At 47.3% G+C, this 21,977-nt stretch overlaps 2 protein-coding genes across 6 annotated transcripts in view; one reads left to right on the top strand and one right to left on the bottom strand.

The window, feature by feature from the left end:
* The window catches only part of LOC135367354 (intraflagellar transport protein 80 homolog), a 119,760-nt gene that overhangs the window by 80,639 nt on the left and 17,144 nt on the right, over window positions 1-21,977 (bottom strand). The gene's annotated exons all lie outside the window — the stretch shown is intronic.
* Window positions 12,251-13,542, top strand: LOC135367353 (transcription factor SOX-14-like). Its single transcript, XM_064600568.1, has one exon. The coding sequence runs from the start codon at window positions 12,335-12,337 to the stop codon at window positions 12,923-12,925; it is 591 nt and encodes a 196-aa protein (XP_064456638.1). The 5' UTR covers window positions 12,251-12,334; the 3' UTR covers window positions 12,926-13,542.

Raw genomic sequence — 21,977 nt, 5'->3', positions numbered from 1 at the left:
GAGATGAATTACCACGTATATGGATCGCACGCTGTCGAGCGGTGCACGGGAACGACACCTGTAGTGTACCAGAGGTAATTCAGCTCCTTCCTGTCGATCCGCAGAGTCCTTCTGGGCGCAGTCGAGTTTAAGAGCTGGTGGGTGACATCTAATATTCTTTCCCGAGTCCGCTGTTTCACTGGGTTTGCGCTATTCGGTCTGCTCGGCCCGCGTGTACGGTCAGCTGCTGTTCCACTTGCATCGCGTTGCTCGGTCCTCGTTGCAGAGTCCGCTGTTCCACTCAGTCCGCGTGCACGGGCTGCTCTGCCAATGAGTCTGCGTTGCTCGGTATACATTCTCCCATTCGGTCACGTTGTTGGTCATAAAATATTTGCTACACGCGTTGACCTAAGGCACGAATTATCGGCTCGATAGGGCTGGTCTTTCTTCGTTCAATATAACGCAACGTGTGTCTCAGATTAATACCGTCCACTGTATCAGGTAGGTCTTCACTCCGCCAATATTATATAGCCTTATATGAAGGTCCGACTAAAAGAAGGCCTAATATTTGAACAACTTTATTAATATTCATCCCCTACATAGGAAGGGGCTTCTGTTTGCTGTCAATCTCCCCACCCTGCAGATGAACCTTCTATTGGAGAAATTTGAACCGTGAAGCCGACACGCGCGCGCGCCATATTTTTTCCCCTCCCGACTTCATAGAATTTCTTTTCAATTCCGCTCTCACGCCCCGCAGGAAAAGTTAATCGATTCTTGTGTATAGAGGGCGCAAACAGAGACACTTTTAGCAACATAAAAGAGGGCGCTGCTGACGTACCCCCTCCTCCCTTTTGTGTAACGCGGTTTGGTCCAATAGGTAGAGGCTTTACATTACGAGCATTGTTCGCGTGTCAAAAAGAAAAAAGAATTAGTTTTCGTTGGTTTTGAGGGAACGCTGATGAAGCGAGACGTAACGGGACTCCAGAAGGAGACGTTCGCTCGCTATCCCGAAAAGTTAGGGAGTCATGGACGACGGTATTGGTTCATCTTTCACAGGGATGCTCTTCTATACAACCAACATTTTTGCAACCACATTTAACCCGACGGCAAAATCACCTTGTCGTGGTCCCGCGTTCATTCTGAGGTCACGTGACTGCTGATGTACTTTGGCGTCATTTAGGTGACGTCATAAAACGATTATGTGAGCGTACTTTCTGTGAATTACACAACGTGCGTTATACTCCACACGGTATATATCCTATTCTTTCAAAGGCTGAGGGCGTATCGCATCGGTTGAGCTAGTGCAAACATCACCACCTCGTTTACCGTATATATGAACGGGGGTTTTCTGGCGCAAGGATATCGAAGATGAGGCTGCGCCGTACGATGCTGTGCAGATGTCACAGTATAATGTCTCGTGATTTGCTAAATTTTAATTTTGTGGGTTCTTCCCGCGCGCAATGTTTGAAAGTGTGCACCCATACTAGGGTCCTACTGTGAAAATAGGGTGAGAATAGGGTTTTACTGTGAAAATATCGACTAAAAGTAATTATTGAGGTCGAAAAGATGTCACAAAACGATTCACAGAAAGCGAGACGACGTGGAGATTTTCGAAAAAGACAGGGTGAGCACTACGGCGACGCACATTCTCATGGAGGCGCGGTGCAGACGACCAAGTCGGAACCTCGTTTAAACAGCGGTGCCAGTGAGACATCTTTGCGCGACAGAGGTGACCATTGGTATAAGTCGAAGCCTGCTCGTTGCCGTCTACGACGCTACATCAACCCGGATACTTCGCAACGCCATGTACAGCACATCCGGTGCTCACTGTGTACAACCCTAACATCGGCCAGAACGATCCCTTTCTAGCCGCCTTGACGTGTCCATCGTGCTCGGGACCGATTTCAACGCAGACGTATCAACGAGCGAGAACTTTGCCTTCCTCGATGCGCGGCAGGCTTTGGATTGAAGCTCGCCTAAGACACTCGTCGGCTATAGTGCATCGCCACCATATATTCGCAAGAAATTTGACCGGCTCGCGATGTAGCTGGCACGTATGGTAGTTACCATATCATCGCCCGGTTCCATCGAATCTGTATAGAGTGCCGTTTGCTGCCCAATAAACGACGATTGCACACGCAACCTCCCTTCGCTTTTCGCACCATCCCACCACCAGATGTATACTATAGTTCTATACGTAAACATATGTGGCACAGTAAAACTATGCCCCCGTTAAATTATTTACTTATTTATTCGCTGTTTCGTGCGTTGCCGGATAAAGGTTCAGCCGGCACGCATAAAATATATACGAAGCATTCATTCGAAACGCCCGAAATGCGACACTCGGTTTCTGCCGACATTTTTTTTTTCCGTTATATTTCCCTCTTCTTTCACATTGTGAGGAGGGGCGGCACAATCGTCATGAGCCGGCTAACGAGACGGTTTCACACGGCCAATGTGTATAAGAGCCATTAATTCGCGCCCACGGACATAAAAAAAAGAAAGGCGTCGCTATCACGGAGCTTAATGAGAGAAGCCGCACAAAAAGAACCCGTTTCAGGAAATGTACACATCCACCAAAGAGAAAGAGAGAGAGAGAGAGAGAGAGAAAAAATGACGGGCACATACAGAGAGCGAATCGGTAAAACGCTAATTGTCGATGCCATAACGTTACCCGGTAATAACCTGCGCGATAACCAAGCTTTGATTGGATTGCTTCATTAGCGAGCGATTACGAGGACAAACTTTTTTTTTCTCTCTCTCTCTCTTCTACCGCAAGTCGTATTGTTACTTCTTTCGCGCCCTGGTATTATTATGACGAGTCCCGAAAACTGTCGTTAAAAGAGGGCCGCAAAAAAACAATTGATATTTAGACGCGAAACGCTTCTCGCTCATTATTCATTAGAAGAGGAAAAAAGTCGTCTTTGTGAGTTTCCGCTCGGCCGGTGGCAGGCAGAGGGTGGAAATAAGAAAACGCATTTTGTCAAATGTCGTTCCATTGCAGGATCGTTACGAACGACAGACGTCGATTCTGTTTCACCTCATGGATGGGATTTCGTTTTGTTCGCTCTCTTCTTGGTACATTTTGGTGTTTACGAACTGGGTGGAAGCAACGAGTAAGTTTTAAAACATGTTACTTCAGTTAACTTGAAAGCAGCTTCTGGGAAAAATGACTCGGTTACGACTATAGAGTTAGAGCTACACTTACCGTATTTTCCGGTGTACAACGCGCGCTTTATACAGTAAAAAAGTTTCTCTGAAAAGGTCCTGCGCGTATCTAACGGTGCGCGTTATACACGGAAATATCTTCCGACAGAGATCTTTTTCTGGTCGGTGTCGTACAAATTCTAGTCTCTTCCAGGGTGTGCTGTGAGTTTCTCACAAATCTCTTAGGGTCAGTTGACAAAGCCCGCGAAAGGGCGCTGGACATAATAAAAATTAATGATGCTGCTTAAGGATGCTATTGAGTAGTCAATAATCCCGAACTCATTTCAGAAGGCTGGCGTGATTGAGAAGGGACGCGAAACTAAATATGTTTCAAATAAAGTATACGCATATATTATACACCGCCTCGGTTTATTGTGTATGGTGGTGGCAGTACAGAAGCTTGTGTAGCAACGTTGCGCGTTATATACGTGGAACTTTTTTTTTTCAAATTCGGCCCATTTTTTAAGGGGTGCGCCTTACACACCGGAAAATACGGTAGTAACGTAAGTTGCGGGGGTGTAAAAACCAACAATTGGATCGACACCAACGTTCAAGCAACGACGGCTTTTGACGAAAAGTCGGCAGATTAGCTATTCTTCAACTACGCTCGTTGAGTCTAAAGCTATAGTTACGAGGCTAAGGCAATTTAGTTACTTTACAGCTATACCGGTTAAGAAACTAAAGCCCATGCACGTGGCTCATACGGAGTTCCATATCGGGCGACTTCATTCACCAAAAGTGTGGCCATGTATAGAGCAACGGAGAAAGAAAGCTCAGTATATTTGAAGGCTGCACGCAATGTTTGGTCAGTCAGCTGTCAACGTGAGTTCCCCTCCAGGGGTCGCTGGTGCATGTGTTGCCACTCGACGCATCCTTTCATATGAAAATGGCTTTCGTGGGACGACAAACCCACCATTCGATACGTTTTCGATAGGGGATAACCGGGGTTCTTTTTCTTCGCTGTTTTGTCCACCAGAGAGGGTAAAAGAAAGAGGTCACGTGTATATAGACTCATGATAGATAGGGCTTTGCGCTGCGCAGCGAAAAATATAGCGGAGCTGCTGCACTTGCTGCTGCTGTCAAATTGTACCAGAAAGGATGGGGGACAAAAATTGTGACGACGTTTTAGGAAATGAGAATAACGCGGGAATTCTACAGTTGCGGGACATTTCCCTGTTGTTATCGCGCGAACGTCCGACTTCACTATTTTTTTTTTTTTTTTTTTTTCTCGCGACCAACACGTGGCGCACTTCACAATTTCGGGAACTGAAAAAGAAAAGAAGAAAGAAAGAGTGGTACGTATAGAATTACGCCGCGCAAAATATACGTTTAAAAATGCGTGCCAATTGAGAGCACGCGCAATCGACTAAAGAATTCATTACGAGTCCATTTTATGGAGAAACGGGCACCTTTATCGGGATTGGGGGTACCTCCGACGTATACATTTCTTCGCTTCTTACGTTTCCCCCCGCATATATGATATACTCCCTGTCCGTTCATCCCTCGTGCAGATATCCAACCCAAATAGGCAGAATTTATTGGGTGTTTTATTTTCCCATAGCAGCTGCCTTTCTTGAACTCTCTCGTTGCATCTATGAATACGCGGAGGTGTTCGCTTTCTGTACCTGTTTTGTAAAGAGAATAAGGCGTGACACTGAAGGGCTCCCACATATTACAGCCATTGAACAGAAGGAGAACCGCACCTGTTTGAAGCTGTATTCTTCGTTCGTTGTGTACACGACAGCGGGAGTTGTCGCTTTTTTTTTTTTTTTTATCTCGCTCTCTTTCTAGAAAATTACGATGAAATATGAACTGACACAATCGATCAATGCGTGCGAGAGTGAAAAGAGCGTTTGTATCGAAAGCTCGACAACAGGCTTCAGACACGTACAAGATGATCAGCCCTTCGAAGGTGGCGTTGAAACATTCATCTTTAAATGATGGACCGTCTCGTTGATCAATTCATGAGCCACTCAGAACGCGAGCCATTTTATTCTCTGTCACTGATAATGCAAGAGAGGCCAATTGTCTCACCGCCACCTGATTACGGTTATTAAATAAATAAATTAGATAAGATTAAGCGAAGCGGCATAGCGTACCATGAGCTGTGCTGGCAATAACAACATCCGCAACGTTTACCTGCTGGCGTCTTGAAACAGAACTTGGCCGCATAGCACGCTCTTTGCCACCTATTGGGAGATGAAAGAAACGCTCGCTTATTTTCTATGGTGAACAAGGGTTAGGTGAGGTTAGCCCTTCTGATCTCTCTCACCCTTCTCTCCTTTCTGTGGCCAGCAGAATATGGGATCACGCCGCCGGTATATTCGTCAGCTAAAAAAGAAAAACTCGCCAATATTTTGCCAGTTGAACGAGGTTGTGTAAGAGTTTCGCAATAAAAATCTGCAGAAAGACGCAAGTACAAATTGCTATCTGTAGCGGTGCATGCATGGCCATCAAGCCCTTGTCTGCGCTTAATACTATTTGACTGCAGAAAGCTATCTGGGTAGCATGATTGATTGGTGTTGTAGCGGGTCGTCTTGCTGCTTCTTGGAGACGATAACAGCCCACGGATGATTTATATGGACGGGATTCGAGCGAGTTGCAGTTTCCCGCGCGCGAGATAAGTCGTAACCCCCCTCCGTTTGGAGATTGTGTTGTTGTGTGTTGTCAAAATAGGGGGCGTATCAGCCCCGTGTTGCCAGCTCGTTTATTCTGCCTATTGGAAAGAGCCTTCCATGATGAGCCTCCTACTTTACTCCTCTTCTATGCATATAGGACACCCCGATAAATGTTCAAAATAGCCCAAAAACTTTTCGCCCGCGCTAGTATTATAGCGATAAATACCGAGCTGCGTTCTAAATACAGATAAAGTGCCCGTCTGGGGCACTTTTCGAGTGAAGAGAGAAAAGTGATTTCCTCGGAACGATTTCAAATAGGCGCTTTGCCTGCGGCCGGGGGCCACACGACACTTGACTCCTCCGGAAATCTTTTCACTAATGCGTGGTTTGGAACTACGTCAGTTGAAATGTCACTCAATAACTTTCTTTGTTCTCGTTGGCGCTGCGAAGCTTCACCAGTGGCTATTTGCAGTGGAAGAGGGACACGGGGGTTAGCATGCACCCTGGGGCGACTTCAGGAGGCGCAACAGTGCGCGACATATCGGACCGGAAAGTCTGCTGCAAAACCCATGGAAAGCCACAGACAGCTCATGCAATGGTGGGATCCAATCCCGCCACCACCGGGGCATGAACCTGGAGCACGGTGCCTTGGTGTCTACCGCGCCTCTGGTACTCTTAAATGGCATTTCATGTTGCAAAATTGCGTGCTCTACCTGAAATTACAAATTCCTCAGTCAAAGAAGCAGTGAAAGCTTTCACAGCTTCGACGTTTTTTTTTTTTTTGTTTTTTTTTTGTTTTTGTTTTTTGCTGCTACGGACTGTGCAACTAATGACCGTTAAATATATGATGCGTAGCGCCACCAAGTGTGCAACGTGTCAACCTGTCAGGGCACTTTGAATCCAAAGCTCTTCGATAAATTGACGCGTTAAGCGCTTGGTGGCGCTACATGCATCTTCAATGGCCATTCATCTTCAATGATTATTGAAGAGTGTCCGTGTGACACGGGTGTAAGATTCGCGCAAGAACGATGATCGTAGATGACATCTAACGTGTGTGTGAGAGAGAGACGTCTTTGAGAAAGGCACACCCTCTACAAACACACCGACATCGTGGAGCCCTCTTGCGGTGATTCTACGTCACACCGATCTCATTACGTCACGCTAGGAAATTGGACCAGGCCTTAAGGTCACTTAAGGTCACGCCGTAACGTTTTGTTTTTGTAAATGACGAGACACCTCACAGTGACAACATTGCGCATGGTGGCTAGCAGTATTTCGAAGTAAGTGTCACCTCACGGCTCCTTCAAATAATCTCTCCTCATCCTACCTAATATGCGTAATTGAGATATGTGTCAAGTTGTACCCTCGCAGAAAATAAGGTTCCTCTACGAGGCACGAAAGTTACGCGAAATTAAGTTTCGATTTTAGGAAATATGACGTAAAAGACGTTTGCGATCTGGCAACATTGAGAAACCGAGTTGTAAGGAAATGCCGTTAAAGCTCGCGGAGTTCGGTGAATCAACAGCAACTTTCGGCATGTGTGCGTAACTTCCGCTAGACCCTCGTTGCAAAGAGGCCCCGCCAGGGCGGCCCCTACAATCCATCCATCAATCCAAATCCAATCCAATCCAATCCAATCCGTGTTCACTCTCGCGATCTGCGTCTATCGAAAACTATACCTTCGAAGCGGCTATGCCGACGACTGTAAAACCGAAACTGGAAAAACTGACGTCACATCGGCACGTTTCCGCGCGCCCTTTCTTTCGTTTTCTTAGTCCGTAGTCTTACCAACGTTCGAAGTATTCAAAAGAACACCTTGTGCGGAGCCTTTTAAAGTATAAGGATCGTTCTCCCGAGATGATCCAGTTTGTAGACTATACTTAGGTGCAAATACATAATCGCTTTCTCCATAGGAAGCGTCCGATTCGTAAAAGGTTTTTCATAAAAGCCGAAATGGACGTGGCGTCCTTCATCCTGGCTTTATAGGAAACTTGCGGGGGGGAAAAGAAAGCAGCTCTCCTCTCTATGTAGGCGGCTTCAATATTTTCCCTTATCGCACGCCGACACTCCCTCCTAGCGACAACGGAAGGAGTCAAAGGCCTGCGGTTTGGGATTAAAGCTGCGCTGATAAGAAATTGGGCTTTCTATCGAACCGAGGACACCTGTGCCCCCATCCAATTTGTGCTCTTCACGGCTCCGACAAAGGAGGGGTAGCGACGGTTACAAAGGCGCCAAAATATTTATGCGACACTCGGGGCCTCCACAATGCAGCCTCTGCTGCTGGATCGCTTTTTCAAAACACAATTCATTCTTCCCGTGTACATACATGCGGTGAGGTTGAATAAAAGGACTCTTTCACGTTCGTCAGAGCCTTCGTTATACCTTCGTCAAGATGATGCTGATGATGAAGAGAATAAGAAAGAAAGAAAGGGGACGCGACAGGGTCGGACTGCATGTTAGCGTCCCTATACGCTAGATTAGAGAAATGAAGATGGACTGTAAACCATTTCATCCTCAGAGGAGTATACTGTTAGAACAGGGGTGGTGATGGTGGTAGTGCTCGCCGTCATCGTCCTCACAGAGGTTTGCAACTTCACGACTAACGCTCTGCGTCCTCTGCCGACTTCTAAGGGAACTGTACACAGAACAGAACTTCACCACATACCGCGGTGAAGGCCAACCATTGCGCAGAATGATACTGATTTCTGATATGATATTTCTGAATGATACTGATCCTGATTTCTGGAAAGCGCGGGACGTATATGCCTTTTTGTGACACTAACAACTGCACAAGTGTCACAAAAAGGTCTCCCATTTTCGACCAGTCAGAGGGGCAGAACGATGTAATTCGGGATGATGGTACGCGGTCAAGTTACTATGCGTCCCGGGCCCAGCTCAGAGGGAACTTGAAACGTAAAGATGGAACCTGCATTCCAAGTTTCCGGAGCGGGTAGGCGGCCACCCCAGGAGAGGTCACGTGCTTAGGAGAACCAATTGGAACGGCCAAGCCGTTGTCGTCCGCTACAGAGAACGGTTAATATTTTCAATTTGAGGTACAAAACCCTGAGGTAAAACAGCTCGGGGCGACGTCTCGTGGCGAATAGTCCGCAATTCGTCAAGCAACAGTGATCTATGTTCCTGACAGACTGGCTGGTCCTGATTGCACGTAGCCGACACGTAGCCATCTTCTTCAGTTTTAGTATATAGTTTTAGACACAGTGTTATGCGCATGCGATGTAGTTTTGCCGCCGTACTTGACGAGATGATGCGCAGGACACAGTGTTGCCCGTAATTTTCAATTTTAACTTTTTGGAAACTATGAGCGCAATTGTGACGAAAATTGTGACGTAAGAGTACTGAGGACCCTGGCTATCGAATAGATAACTTTTCTTAGATTGCAGTACCACTAGTATAGTTTGTACCCGGTGAAGTAGAATGCGCGAACAGAAGCAATGAAGCGCATGTACGTACGACGGAGATGGTCACGTGATATTCACTCTCGTCTCTCCACTCTCTGCCCCGCGAAAGGAAGCGTTATCATCGGACGTGTATCTAAACCGTCCCGCGAAACGAAATCATTTTTCGCTCAATATTTCCACCGTCCCTATTTACACCGTCGCAAAAGTGTAAACCTGACACGCGACATAAAAGCAGACACACACCGAGCTAGCGCGGTGTGTTGGGGAGGCCCCATACAACAAACTGTTCGCTGCAGATTGAGACAGCACAAAGCAACTTTTGTGTCGCTGTCCTTTTCGATTCGTCCTTTTGTGGCGAAGAAAACGCCGTTCTGTAATGACAGATAAAAGCGACTCTTTACCGAGCTGAATAGCGTCGGCGCGAAATGCCATTAACGCTGCAGAAACACCTTCCTTTCCATTGTAGGGACGGCTGTTTGTGTCGGAATACCATTGTGGGTTTTGCGCCAAAGGAAAAACGTCGCACAAAAGCCAAAATATGGGGAGAGAAATTCAATTTTCCCATTGCTGTCGCGGAAGTAGCGGGAATGCGTAATTATCGCCGCGTATCTTGTTGCCAAGAAAGAGATCCCCAAAAGCCAATCGGTTCGCTCACTCGCAGGGTGCATCACATCTCTCGCGGGAGGGCGCTATATGTATACATTTGCTATACCGCTCCTCGCCCACATCGCATTTATTCTTCATTAGTGTTGCTCAATTTCTACAATGTCTCCCCAATTTTTCGTATCTTAGCGAAAAGCAAAGCAACAAATGGTAGCCAACGAAAACCGAAACTAAAGATCGCCGGACTTTCATCACGGCTATCTGGCGTGACGTCAGTAAATAAACCATATATTCACGCATAGCACCGGGAAGTAACTGTTGTTATGAGCTGTGGCTAAATAGGCAGCCGGATTAGCCCCATCGACATCGTCCTTCTTTCTAGGTCGGTGCAGATAGTATTGGGAACAGAGGCGGATCTAGAGGGGGGTCAGGATGGAAAAAGGCTGAACCCCCTCTCAGAAAAATCCTGGATCTGCCCCTGATTGGGAAGCACAAAAAGAGCTAATGAAAGGCTCGTTCGGACTAGAACAAAAGTCAACATGGACGAAAGCAATCTGTTTCCAGCGGCAGACAAGGCAATTATTGGGCACCTTCAAATTCTAAACGTGAGAATACCGCTTACACGTGACATCGTGCACGATCTTCGCCAACGGTACCTCCCCCGCAAATGTAATCCAAAGCATTACTTTAACCGAGGACGCAGGAAAATCGACGGTGCTGAAATCCAGAGCCCGCGCCGGAGAACCGGAACGGACGTACGTCGCTGCCGATTTCCTCCGCTGCTCACCTTCCGCGTCCCATTGGTGCTCTCCTCGGTGCCCTCGTGACGTCACTATCAGGCATTTGCTCTCGCCTGTGTTTCGTGCTCCGTCATCCAGCAAATGGGTGACGTCACACTACAAATCTCATTTAACGGATGTTACGTAAAACGATGTAGCATCGGCAAGAGCAGAAAAAAAAAAGAAAGAAAGAACGATCGGCCATGCACTCTAAAAACATAACTTCACCGCACACCACCGCCAAGCGCCAACCACTGCCACGGATGGTATAGGGTTATTGCATGCTTCTGATTCCAAGAGAAAGGGGGCGTACGCCTTTTTGTGTCAATTATGATTGGCGCAGAGGTATACGAGTGTGCAGCGTTGTGCAGCAACGAACATCACAATTCTGTCTATTTCCCGCCATATATGCCATCTCTCATCCACCTTGTCCACCTCTCGGCAGTTGCTTCGGGCCTTCAGTGGGGTAGGAAGTCCTGACGTGGGGGGAGGGGGGGACAAGACATACTCTATCCTGTCCTAACCCAACCCAACATCGAAGGGAGCAGTACGTACATGGTTCTATAGATTGAGAAGTGCGGCAAATACAAAAATGGCAGCCATTGACGCGCTTATTAGACATAACTCGTCCAAGCAATTCGATGGCGGTGGAGGTTGTAATGCACGTAAAGACAATCTCGCGTCCTTGATTACCTTGAGGCGAAAAAGGAATTGGCAATACAGCAGCACAAACTGAAATACTTGATTGTTTCATTAAATGCGGTAAGACAGATTTATAGAAGTAAGCGAGCGGGTGGCGTGTTTCTGTATTTTTTATTTTTGTTCTCGTCAAAAGTATACAATGATTTCGTCTGCAAAGCATGTTACGATTGTTGCACTAAAAAGGTTCTGTCGAGTTTTCTGGCCATGGCTCAGACAAAAAAAAAAAAAAGAACAAAAAAAAAACAGCCTGATATGCCACAATGTAACGAATTTCAATGTAACGAATACCTCCGTGCGTTGATCAGAAATATCACGTATAGAATAACTGGGAGATAGTACCTATTCGGGCGAATAATTTCGTCTTCTATACTTTTAAACCGGCGTTAATTTTCATTCCACGGTAACTGAGATGAAAGCGAATCTGTCACGGATGAGACTTACGGATGAAAAATGGGGTGGCGTGCCTCTCAGAGCGAAAGTTCAGGAGGTCAGGGCACCCCTGCGAAAACTCAGAGTGAGCCAGTGCCCCCCCCCCTGCCCCCACCTCCCGACGCCCCTGAATTTGAAAAAGGACGAGTCTCGCGTAGCGGGTATAGATGCTTGTCCGTGGATCAAGATCAACAAGGCCCCGTCCAAGATCCCATCCTCCGGTACAACCGCAAAACGACGACGGAAACACGGCTGCTTCTTTGTGCTCTTATTTCTTTCAGTTTTTTTTTTCTCTCTCACTATTTCTCTTTTTGTGTCCTGCAAATTGGACGTAGGAAGTTTTATAGATTTGCCGCAAAGCATCGGTTGCACATCCCGGTATTGCGAACCGCAAACTGCGATCGACGCAAAACAGAGATGGCGGTCGCGTCGACCTGCTCCTCCCCCTTCCTCCTCTCCCCGTATAGGCCCCACCCTCGAAGGCTAACCCCGCCTCGAGACCGTTTGACGCACGATAAATCAGCCAGCTTTCCCCGCCACTTGTTTGGAGCTGCACATTCGAGCGAGGTGTGAGGCCGTTTTTTGAGGCAAAAACAAGATGCTCCTGACCGGCGCGGAAGGCCAGCGAACGGGCGTCATCCAGAAGGCTCCTTCTAGCCGACCGGAGCACGTCAAGAGGCCCATGAACGCATTCATGGTGTGGTCCCGGGGTCAGCGGCGCAAGATGGCACAAGAGAACCCCAAGATGCACAACTCTGAGATCTCCAAGCGACTCGGCGCAGAATGGAAGCAACTGAATGAGTTGCAAAAACGACCTTTCATTGACGAAGCGAAACGGTTACGGGCCCTCCACATGAAGGAACATCCAGATTACAAGTACAGACCTCGAAGGAAACCAAAGCCCGTGGTCATCAACGACGGCTCTTCTTCCAATGTTCCACCTTCGCAGAAGACAGACCCGCCGATCGAGAAGTTGACCTGGAGTCAGCCATCACCGCCGGAACCGTTTTACTTCAAAGGAGGCCCAGAGCTGAGTCCAGCAGCGCTGTATCGGGGAGGCTTCGTTTATCCTCACCGGTTAGTTCAGCAGCCTTCTCCCTACTACCACCCGTCCCTCCACCCGTACTTGTGGCTTCAAGACCGAGGACTTCCCCGGCCGACGCCGATATTGTCGGCGCATATCATGTGACGATGGTGATGACGCTGTATCCAAGCTTGGTGCCAAAGACTGCTAATTTCTTGGGACATGTGCTTCCGTGATAACTCGCAGTTTTGTACATATATGGAGGAGGAGTACTTTATTGCTTCATTGAACTTTTGCAGATGGTGCGTACGTTGCTTGATAACTCAAAAATACCCTTCGTTGCGAGTCTCAACGAGAAAATTTCCAAAACTGCATGGTGGGAGGGAAAAAAAAGAACACTTCTTGCATCTTCGTGCAAACTTACGAAGAAACAGTTTGAGCATCGTCTGCAAAGTTTGAGACAGGGTTTTTATTTTTGTCACACGATTGAATCGTATAATATTTACGAGTATATGTCATGACATGTGCATGTAATGCACATTGAAGTCCCAATGCCTAGTCCATGTGCACTCTTGTATTGAACATTTCATGAAGTCGACTGACTAAGGTGGTCAAGGTGTTCAGCTGATGTCGACAACGATTGTTTGGCTCTGATGCAGCCAATCAGGTTCTCAACTTTGATACATCTTGGGAACGCAACGACATGAGCGGGAAAAAAAAAATCAAAATATAGTATTTTTTGTACGATACTGAGTGCAATAAAAAGTGAGATGACAAAAATACGACGCTTGTCTTTGATATCTTCTGCGAGGCACATACCGGATCAGTTTACCGGAAATTAGTGAGTTTTAGGGCATCGTACGGTCGTACGCTGTCGCCTATGAGTACGTAACGGAAAACGTGGCGGTCCTGCGCACTGCGCCAAGCTCTCTATATGTGTTGCGCGTACGCGGAACCGCCACTGCTATCTATTACGTATACGCACTGATAGTGTACGGTGCTCTAAAGCTCACTAATACTGGTCCGTTACGTCCTGTATAACTAGCGCCTAAAAAGGTGCACTTTCAGGGAGGAAACTTTCCGCTTCTTTCTAGGGACCAAAGGAGTGCACCAAACTTCAGGGGAGTACAGTGAACCCTCGTTAATATGACCCCCGATAATCTGACATACGCGCTTTACGACCATACTCTTGGGGAACAATGCTGTGAAACCCCTCTAAATCACCCCCGTTAATATGACAATTCCGCATTATGACCAAATTTTTCGGGAACGACCATGGTCATAATAACGAGGGTTCACTGAATTTAAAGGGAGCACATACTAGCTAAAGAGGAACAAACGGAGGTAAAAAAGAAAAGAAAATGAGGAGCAAATTCAGAGGACTAAAATGAGTATCATCGTCCGACAATTCGTAATCCTCCTTTCTCCCGTCATTATTATTGCTATTATTATTACGCGTTAACACGGCGGTGCAACTGTGGCTATACCAGCGACGTACAGACATGGAAAGGTGGATAGAGGACAGAGGGGAAAGAGCGGAGGGCAAAGGGAATAGTATGGCGTCGTGGGCCCATTTCAGCAGGTATACTGTGTCCCTCCCGACATGTGTCTGTAAAGTCCGACAGAAAACCCGAGGGAAGCCTCAAGTAATCTATCCTGTGACGGACGGGGCTAGGTCCCGCCACCTCGTAATATTCCGTGTCGGCAGCACGTGCTGCATCCCCTCGCCATTTTTTCTCTCTCCCTTTTTCTCTTTTTGTTATTACGTATAAGCGCGTAACGAAACCTCTAACATGAACGTTACACAGTGGTATTGGTCATGTATAGTCTCGAGAGTCAAGCAGCAGTTCTAGAGGGAGGAAAATTTTGTGACGAAATTTCATACCTCTCTGGGCATTCTCTTATACTCCTAGAATGCGAGAAAATCCATTTGTTCTAACATCATCATAACAATACGCAGGTGCCTGCAAAGGGCATACTGCTCAATGGAGCACTGTGTTGCACAGAGACTCTCCACAAGGAAGACACACAAGTGTTAAAACTTGCACAATAGAGGCTATGTGTGCACCTATGACATTTCCAATTCACGCGCTTTTTCCACATACTTTGCGGCTGAAATAATATGGATGCGGCCTTCGCGGATTTATTTGTTTATTTTATATGTCTCCGCGAAAGTGAACCTCGTCAAGGCAGAGACACGTTATATTATTTATAGTTTGGTTTGGTGTAGGGAAAAATAAAATGGAGAATGTGGCGCTCATGAAGACATTATTGCTACATTATTTATTGAGCGAGTGATAGATACGTTTATTGATAGAATAATCTTATTTATGTGTTCGAAAAAATGCTCCGCAATGGGATGCGTATTAGACGTGATAGTTGCAATCATTATTCACTAGGGAGTTGTAATATACCGCGAGAGCTCGGTAGGCTACCGCGTCTACCGCGCCCAATCAACAGATAAGATCCTGGGAGTCACTGACGCTGTCATTGGTTCCGGAAGGTACGGTAACTTGACAGTGACGTTACCAACGTACCAGCTAGCGTGACTGAGTGGTAAGCGTGCTGGCCATGTCGCGTCGAGACTGGGAGGTACCCGGGTTCGAATCCCGGTTCCAGCTGTGCTGTCCTGGGTTTTCCTCAGACGCTGTCAGACATATGTCGGCACAGTTCCCTTAGAAGTCGGCCCAGGACGCACATTCACCGTCAGCTGTGACGTTGCCCACCTTTGTGAGGCCGACAACGGCGAGTCCTTTCACCACCACCACGTTACCAACGGCATACTAAAATTCGCTATGCCTCTCACTGCTTATACCCATACTGCTATACCTTCCCAGAGAGACAGACTGCTTTCTAAACCTTTTCAGAGCGACAGGGCGTCGCTATATACCTTCCCATCAGGCTGTTTGCTCTATACCTTATCAGAGAGACAGGCTGCTCGCTCTATACCTTCTCTGAGAGACAGGCTGCTTGCTCTATACCTTATCAGAGAGACAGGCTGCTCGCTCTATACCTTCTCTGAGAGACAGGCTGCTTGCTCTATACCTTATCAGAGAGACAGGCTGCTCGCTCTATACCTTCTCTGAGAGACAGGCTGCTTGGTACACCTTCCCAGAGAGACAGTCTACTTCTACACCTTCTCTGAGAGACAGACCGCTTGCTACACCTTCCCAAAGGGACAGGCTACTTGCAAAACATTCTCAAAGCGACAGGGTGCTGCTATACCTTCCCAGAGACAGGCTGCTTGCTTATATCTTCTCAGAGAGACAGATTGCTGTTGCCCTTTTCAGAGAGACAGGCTGCTTCCTACACCTTGTTAGAGACACATCTGCTTGCTATACCTTCCCAGATAGACAGGCTGCTTGCTACACCTTCCCAGAGAGACAGGCTGCTTGCTATGCCTTCTCAGAGTGACAGACAACTTGCTATACCTTCTCAGGCAGACAGGCTGCTTGCTACACCTTCCCAGAGAGCAAGGCTGCTTGCTACACCTTCTCTGATGGACAGGCTGCTTGCTACACCTTCCCAGAGAGACAGGCTGCTTGCTACACCTCCCCAGAGAGACAGGCTCATTGCTACACCTTCTCTGAGAGACAGGCTGCTTGCTTTACCTTCCCAGAGAGACAGGCTGCTTGCTACACCTTCCCAGAGAGATATAGACTGCTTGCTATGTTTTCTCAGAGTGGTAGGCTACTTGTATACCTTCCCGGAGAGACAGACTACTTGTTATACCTTCCCCGAGAGACAGGCTGCTTGCTATGCCTTCTCAGAGTGACAGATAACTTGCTATACCTTCTCAGAGAGACAGGCTGCTTGCTATACCTTCCCAGAGAGACAGGCTACTTGTTATACCTTCTCAGAGAAACAGGCTGCTTGCTATACCTTCCCAGAGCGACATGCTGCTTGCTACACCTTCCCAGAGAGACAGGCTGCTTGCCATACATTATCTGAGAGACAGGGTGCTTGCAACACCTTCCCAGACAGACAGGCTCCTTGCTACACCTTCTCTGAGAGACAGGCTGCTTTCTACACCTTCTCAGAGAGACAGGCTGCTAGCCATACATTCTCTGAGACAGACTGCTTGCTACACCTTCCCAGAAAGATAGGCTACTTGCTATACCTTCTCAGAGAGACAGGCTGCTTGTATACCTTCCCGGACAGACTGACCACTTGTTATACCTTCTCAGAGAGACAGGCTGCTTACCATACCTTCTTTGAGAGACAGGTTGCTTGCTACACCTTCCCTGAGAGACAGGCTGCTTGCTACACCTTCTCTGAGAGACAGGCTGCTTGCTACACCTTCCCAGAGAGACAGGCTGCTTGCTATGCCTCCTCAGAGTGACAGATAACTTGCTATACCTTCTCAGAGAGACAGGCTGCTTGCTATACCTTCCCAAAGAGACAGGCTGCTTGCCAGACATTCCCAGAGAGACAGGGTGCTTGCTACACATTCCCAGAGAGCCAGGCTGCTTGCTACACCTTCACAGAGAGACAAGCTCCTTGCTACACCTTCTATGAGAGACAGGCTGCTTGCTACACCTTCTATGAGAGACAGGCTGCTTGCCATACCTTCCCAAAGCGACAGGCTGCTTGCTACACCTTCCCAGAGAGACAGGCTGCTTGCCATACCTTCCCAGAGAGACAGGCTGCTTGCTACAGCTTCCCAGAGAGACAGACTGCTTGCTATGCCTTCTCAGAGTGACAGGCTACTTGCTATACCTTCTCAGAGAAACAGGCTGCTTGTATACCTTCCCGGAGAGACAGACTACTTGTTATAGCTTCTCAGAGAGACAGGCTGCTTGCCATACCTTCTCTGAGAGACAGGCTGCTTCCTATACCTTTCCAGAGAGACAGGCTGCTTGCTATACTTTCTCAGAGAGACAGACTGTTTGCTCTACTTCTCTGAGACCCAGGCTGCTTCCTAGAGAGACAAGCTACTTGCTACAAATTCTCTGAGAGACAGGCTGCTTGCTATATCTTCTCTGAGAGACAGGCTCCTTCCTATTTCCTTCTCTGAGAGACAAACTGCAAGCTACACCTTCTCTAAGAGACAGGCTGATTGCCATAACTTCTCAAAGAGACGGTCTGATTGCTACACCTTCCCACAGAGACAGGCAGCTTGCTATACCTTCCCAGAGCGGCATGCTGCTTACTACACCTTCCCAGAGAGACAGGCTGCTTCCTATACCTTTCCAGAGAGACAGGCTGCTTGCTATACTTTCTCAGAGAGACAGACTGTTTGCTCTACTTCTCTGAGACCCAGGCTGCTTCCTAGAGAGACAAGCTACTTGCTACAAATTCTCTGAGAGACAGGCTGCTTGCTATATCTTCTCTGAGAGACAGGCTCCTTCCTATTTCCTTCTCTGAGAGACAAACTGCAAGCTACACCTTCTCTAAGAGACAGGCTGATTGCCATAACTTCTCAAAGAGACGGTCTGATTGCTACACCTTCCCACAGAGACAGGCAGCTTGTTACACCTTCCCAGAGAGACAGGCTGCTTGCTACACCTTCCCAGAAAGATAGGCTGCTTGCTTATACCTCCTCTGAGAGACAGGTTGCTGCTGCCCTTCTCAGAGAGACAGGCTGCTTCCTACACCTTGTTAGAGACACAGGCTGCTTGCTATACCTTCCCAGAGAGACAAGCGGCTTGCTACACCTTCCCAGAGAGACAGACTGCTTGCTATGCCTTTTTCAGAGTGGCAGGCTACTTGCTATACCTTCTCAGAGAGACAGGCTGCTTGTATACCTTCCCGGAGAGACAGACCACTTGTTATACTTTCTCAGAGAGACAGGCTGCTTGCCATACCTTCTTTGAGAGACAGGCTGCTTGCTACACCTTCCCTGAGAGACAGGCTGCTTGCTACACCTTCTCTGAGAGACAGGCTGCTTCCTAAAGAGACAAGCTACTTTCTACAAATTCTCTGAGAGGCAGGCTCCTTGCTATTACCTTCTCTGAGAGACAGGCTGCTTGCTACACCTTCCCAAAGAGACAGGCTGCTTGCTATACCTTCTCAGAGGGTCAACCTTCATAGGTCGCTACAGGTACGGGCTGCCCTATGTAGCGGAACTGCTTCACGCGTGAGTGCTGGAATAGTGCCCCCGCCCTTACATAGTAGTAAGATGTGAATCGGCCGTATGGCCTGTCCCCGGTGCAAAACCTAACTTGTGTACTGCATGGTAACATCCACAGGCGTCAGCTAGCACAGGTGCTTTCACTACACGTGGTACAAAAGAGCGAAAAAACTCCGCCTATTGAATTCGCAAAAGCATTTCTCGTCGTGCTTTAATCCACCGGCACCTGCAAGGCACCACTCCATGAATCTAATGAGCATGGTGTAATTATACCACGAGGTGACACGAACTACGTACAGTAGCATACGCATCACTGCTAAACTGAACTAAACATTCCCAGCCCATGAACAATTGCATAGTGCGGGTAATTGTTCATCAGATCAATACGTCCAATTGATTCCTCCCATCGTCGACCTTGAAGTTGAGCTTGTGTCACTGCTACGAGTCGCCATCACCTGGCCATTGTGGTAACCGACAAGCGGGTCTATAATACAGCCCGACTGCGAAAAAAGCATTGTTTCCGAGCGTTCTTCGGTTAACCTTCCTCGGCGTCTGGCATACCTCACGGGGAAATTATTCCTTGGCAGTCCCCTGTAATGACACGGCCTGTGGACAGCTCGCTTTGTTTCTTTTTTATTCGACCACGAGAGGGGGTCATTTTCTTCCACTCTGCGTCGTCAGAAGGAAGCCATGTGCGAAGAGAAAGTTGGGAACGTAGAAAGGAAATGCGGTTCAGGAATGTTTGTGTTCCATGCGAAGACTGCATTGCTTCTTTGGACTGTCGAAGCGCCAATAGGCTCGTTTCTATTTTGCGCTAATGCGTATCTGCGTTACCGTGAGACAATCATGGCAATTGTTCCACGCATTAATTTTGCAAACTAACCGAGACGATGCTGTGCAGCGGTGGACATCAAGAAGGCAGGGACGAGAGGGTGCCTCCTCCTGCAAGAAGCTCGGGAAGGGTATCTCGTATTCCGCCTGGTGAGGCAGATTTCTAAATGCTTTGTACCTCCACTTGTATGAATTTTGCCTCCTGTAGGTTATGTTTTTTTAATAGGCGTGTAAAAAAAAAAACAGCGAAACCGAAACCGTGACATCACGGCCAGCACGGTGGGCTCGGTATAGATGTCCTGTGCTTACGAGAACCAATAGGAATGGCTCCTGTGATGTCAGACCGTGATGCGGAAGTATGTTCGAGGCTTTGTAGTTCACCAACTATACAGGGTGTTTGCTCTAACGTGTCCAGAAATTTTATTTAAAGCGAGCGATAAAAGAGAAACGAGCGCTACGTTTCAGCTACTTCACTAAGAAACAGGTGCTATACTAGTGAAGCAGTACCTGTTTCTTACTCAAGTAGCAGAAAAGTACCATTGGCGTTTCTTTTATCGCTCGCTTTAAATATAATTTCTGGACACGTTAGAGCAAACACCCTGTATACTATACGTACCGATACGATACGCCGCGATAGCGCACTTTTATTCGTGCGCGGATGAATGGCCGACCTCTGACTTTCGCGGGCGTTCTCTTGTGGAGGCACAAAAGCTTCCTTATCTGTCTGTTAGCGGAAACTGAAAGCCTTATCTACTGATCTGTGTATTTATACACGCATACATTGGTTTAGCCCGCTGTTGGTTATCACAAGCACATTTCAAGTGCTCGCGGCTACGTTCCGAAGAATATACTCGAGTTACTGGCTTGGTACTCGATTCAAAAACAGAGTCGCTAATATCACCGATTAAATCCGCATTAAATAAGCGATAATGCTGAAAAAAAGATGGTATTATGGACTTTACCCAACACAATCCTATAAGCCGGATCAACAATTTGTCCACTGTAGGCGGACATTTTTGTGCGCCTTCTTGCTTCTCGTGGTACGCAATTTATTGCGTTACAATGTTACGATCCAGCCGGGCGGTTAACGCTCGCACATAATTGAGACGTCCGATAAAAGACAGGAATCCAACCTGAGCTTATCGCGATATTTACCGACCACTAGCCCTGTACACACCTTTTGCATTAGCTGTCCAAGACTGCATATAGTCTTTGTCGCGTTCCTTCTGTTTGTTTTCACCGATCAATAAAGGATCCCCAGACAGCTAGGGATAATACGTGATGTGGTAACTTCCGTGTACGTCCAACGACAAAGTGATTCCCATAGTGATCTTAACAAAGGATCCAGAGGCAAGTCACCTAAACCAAAACAAAAAAGCCTCACGTACGTGCTTTTTAATTATGTTCACATGTTGTAACCTTTGTATATCTATCTGCATGTGCGTGTGAATACATGTAATGCTGCTCAAATGATTTTCGACAAACTCGAACTCAAATTGTCAGTAACTGCCGGTGAACTTTCGGCAATTGTCAGTAACGGTCCTACCAAAACATCCGGTTCACCGATTCGAGACAAAACTTGTTGATTGCGTTTTATCATAAAGGTTGCCTCGGTGGTCGCCAAGGTGATCATGCTCGTGTCAGTTGCCGAAACACCCCAAGCAGCACAATGTACGGAAAGTCGAGTGCAATAGGGGTGGACGGTATGTGTCTTATCAATGTTCTTTAGTTTCACGAGTATATGTTCAAGGCCTTCCACCTAACTGCCCACCACTATTGCACTCGACTTTCAGTACATTGTGCTGCTTGGGACGACGTGAACATGTGATACGTACGGCAGATTCACGAGCCCACTTTTGGTTTCGGGGTACGAAGATGGTATATTTCCGCTACTGTTGCATCATATGCTACTCCATATAGCTCTAAAAGTTCAGCGACCGGCATTCAAGGCGAACCGAAGGAAAAAAAGAAACTTGGAAAGAGAAATAACGTAAAAAGACAAAATAAAGCTAGAAAAGCGTCATCGATGGCTTATTCCTCCGGACAAAGACGAAATATGAAATTGTTCCATGTCCATGCACGAAGTGGTAACCACATATACGTTCAGGCGATGTGTCATTTGTTTCTATATAAACCAATCGAGACTTTAATAAAAATTGTGGTGATCTTTGTAAGTCGCCCAATGGTCCACACACAAAGGAAAGCTCAAGAGATGCAGATATTTCCAGAATACAGACAATCGGTTGTTGTACCGTCAAAAGAGAAGACTATAACCAGTTTCCGTGCTTCGTTCCCTTCCCCTACACACATGTT

The sequence above is a fragment of the Ornithodoros turicata genome, chromosome 8 (assembly GCF_037126465.1).
Source record: "Ornithodoros turicata isolate Travis chromosome 8, ASM3712646v1, whole genome shotgun sequence".
Lineage (NCBI taxonomy): Eukaryota > Metazoa > Arthropoda > Arachnida > Ixodida > Argasidae > Ornithodoros > Ornithodoros turicata.
This window is presented reverse-complemented; position numbering and strand designations above follow the sequence as displayed.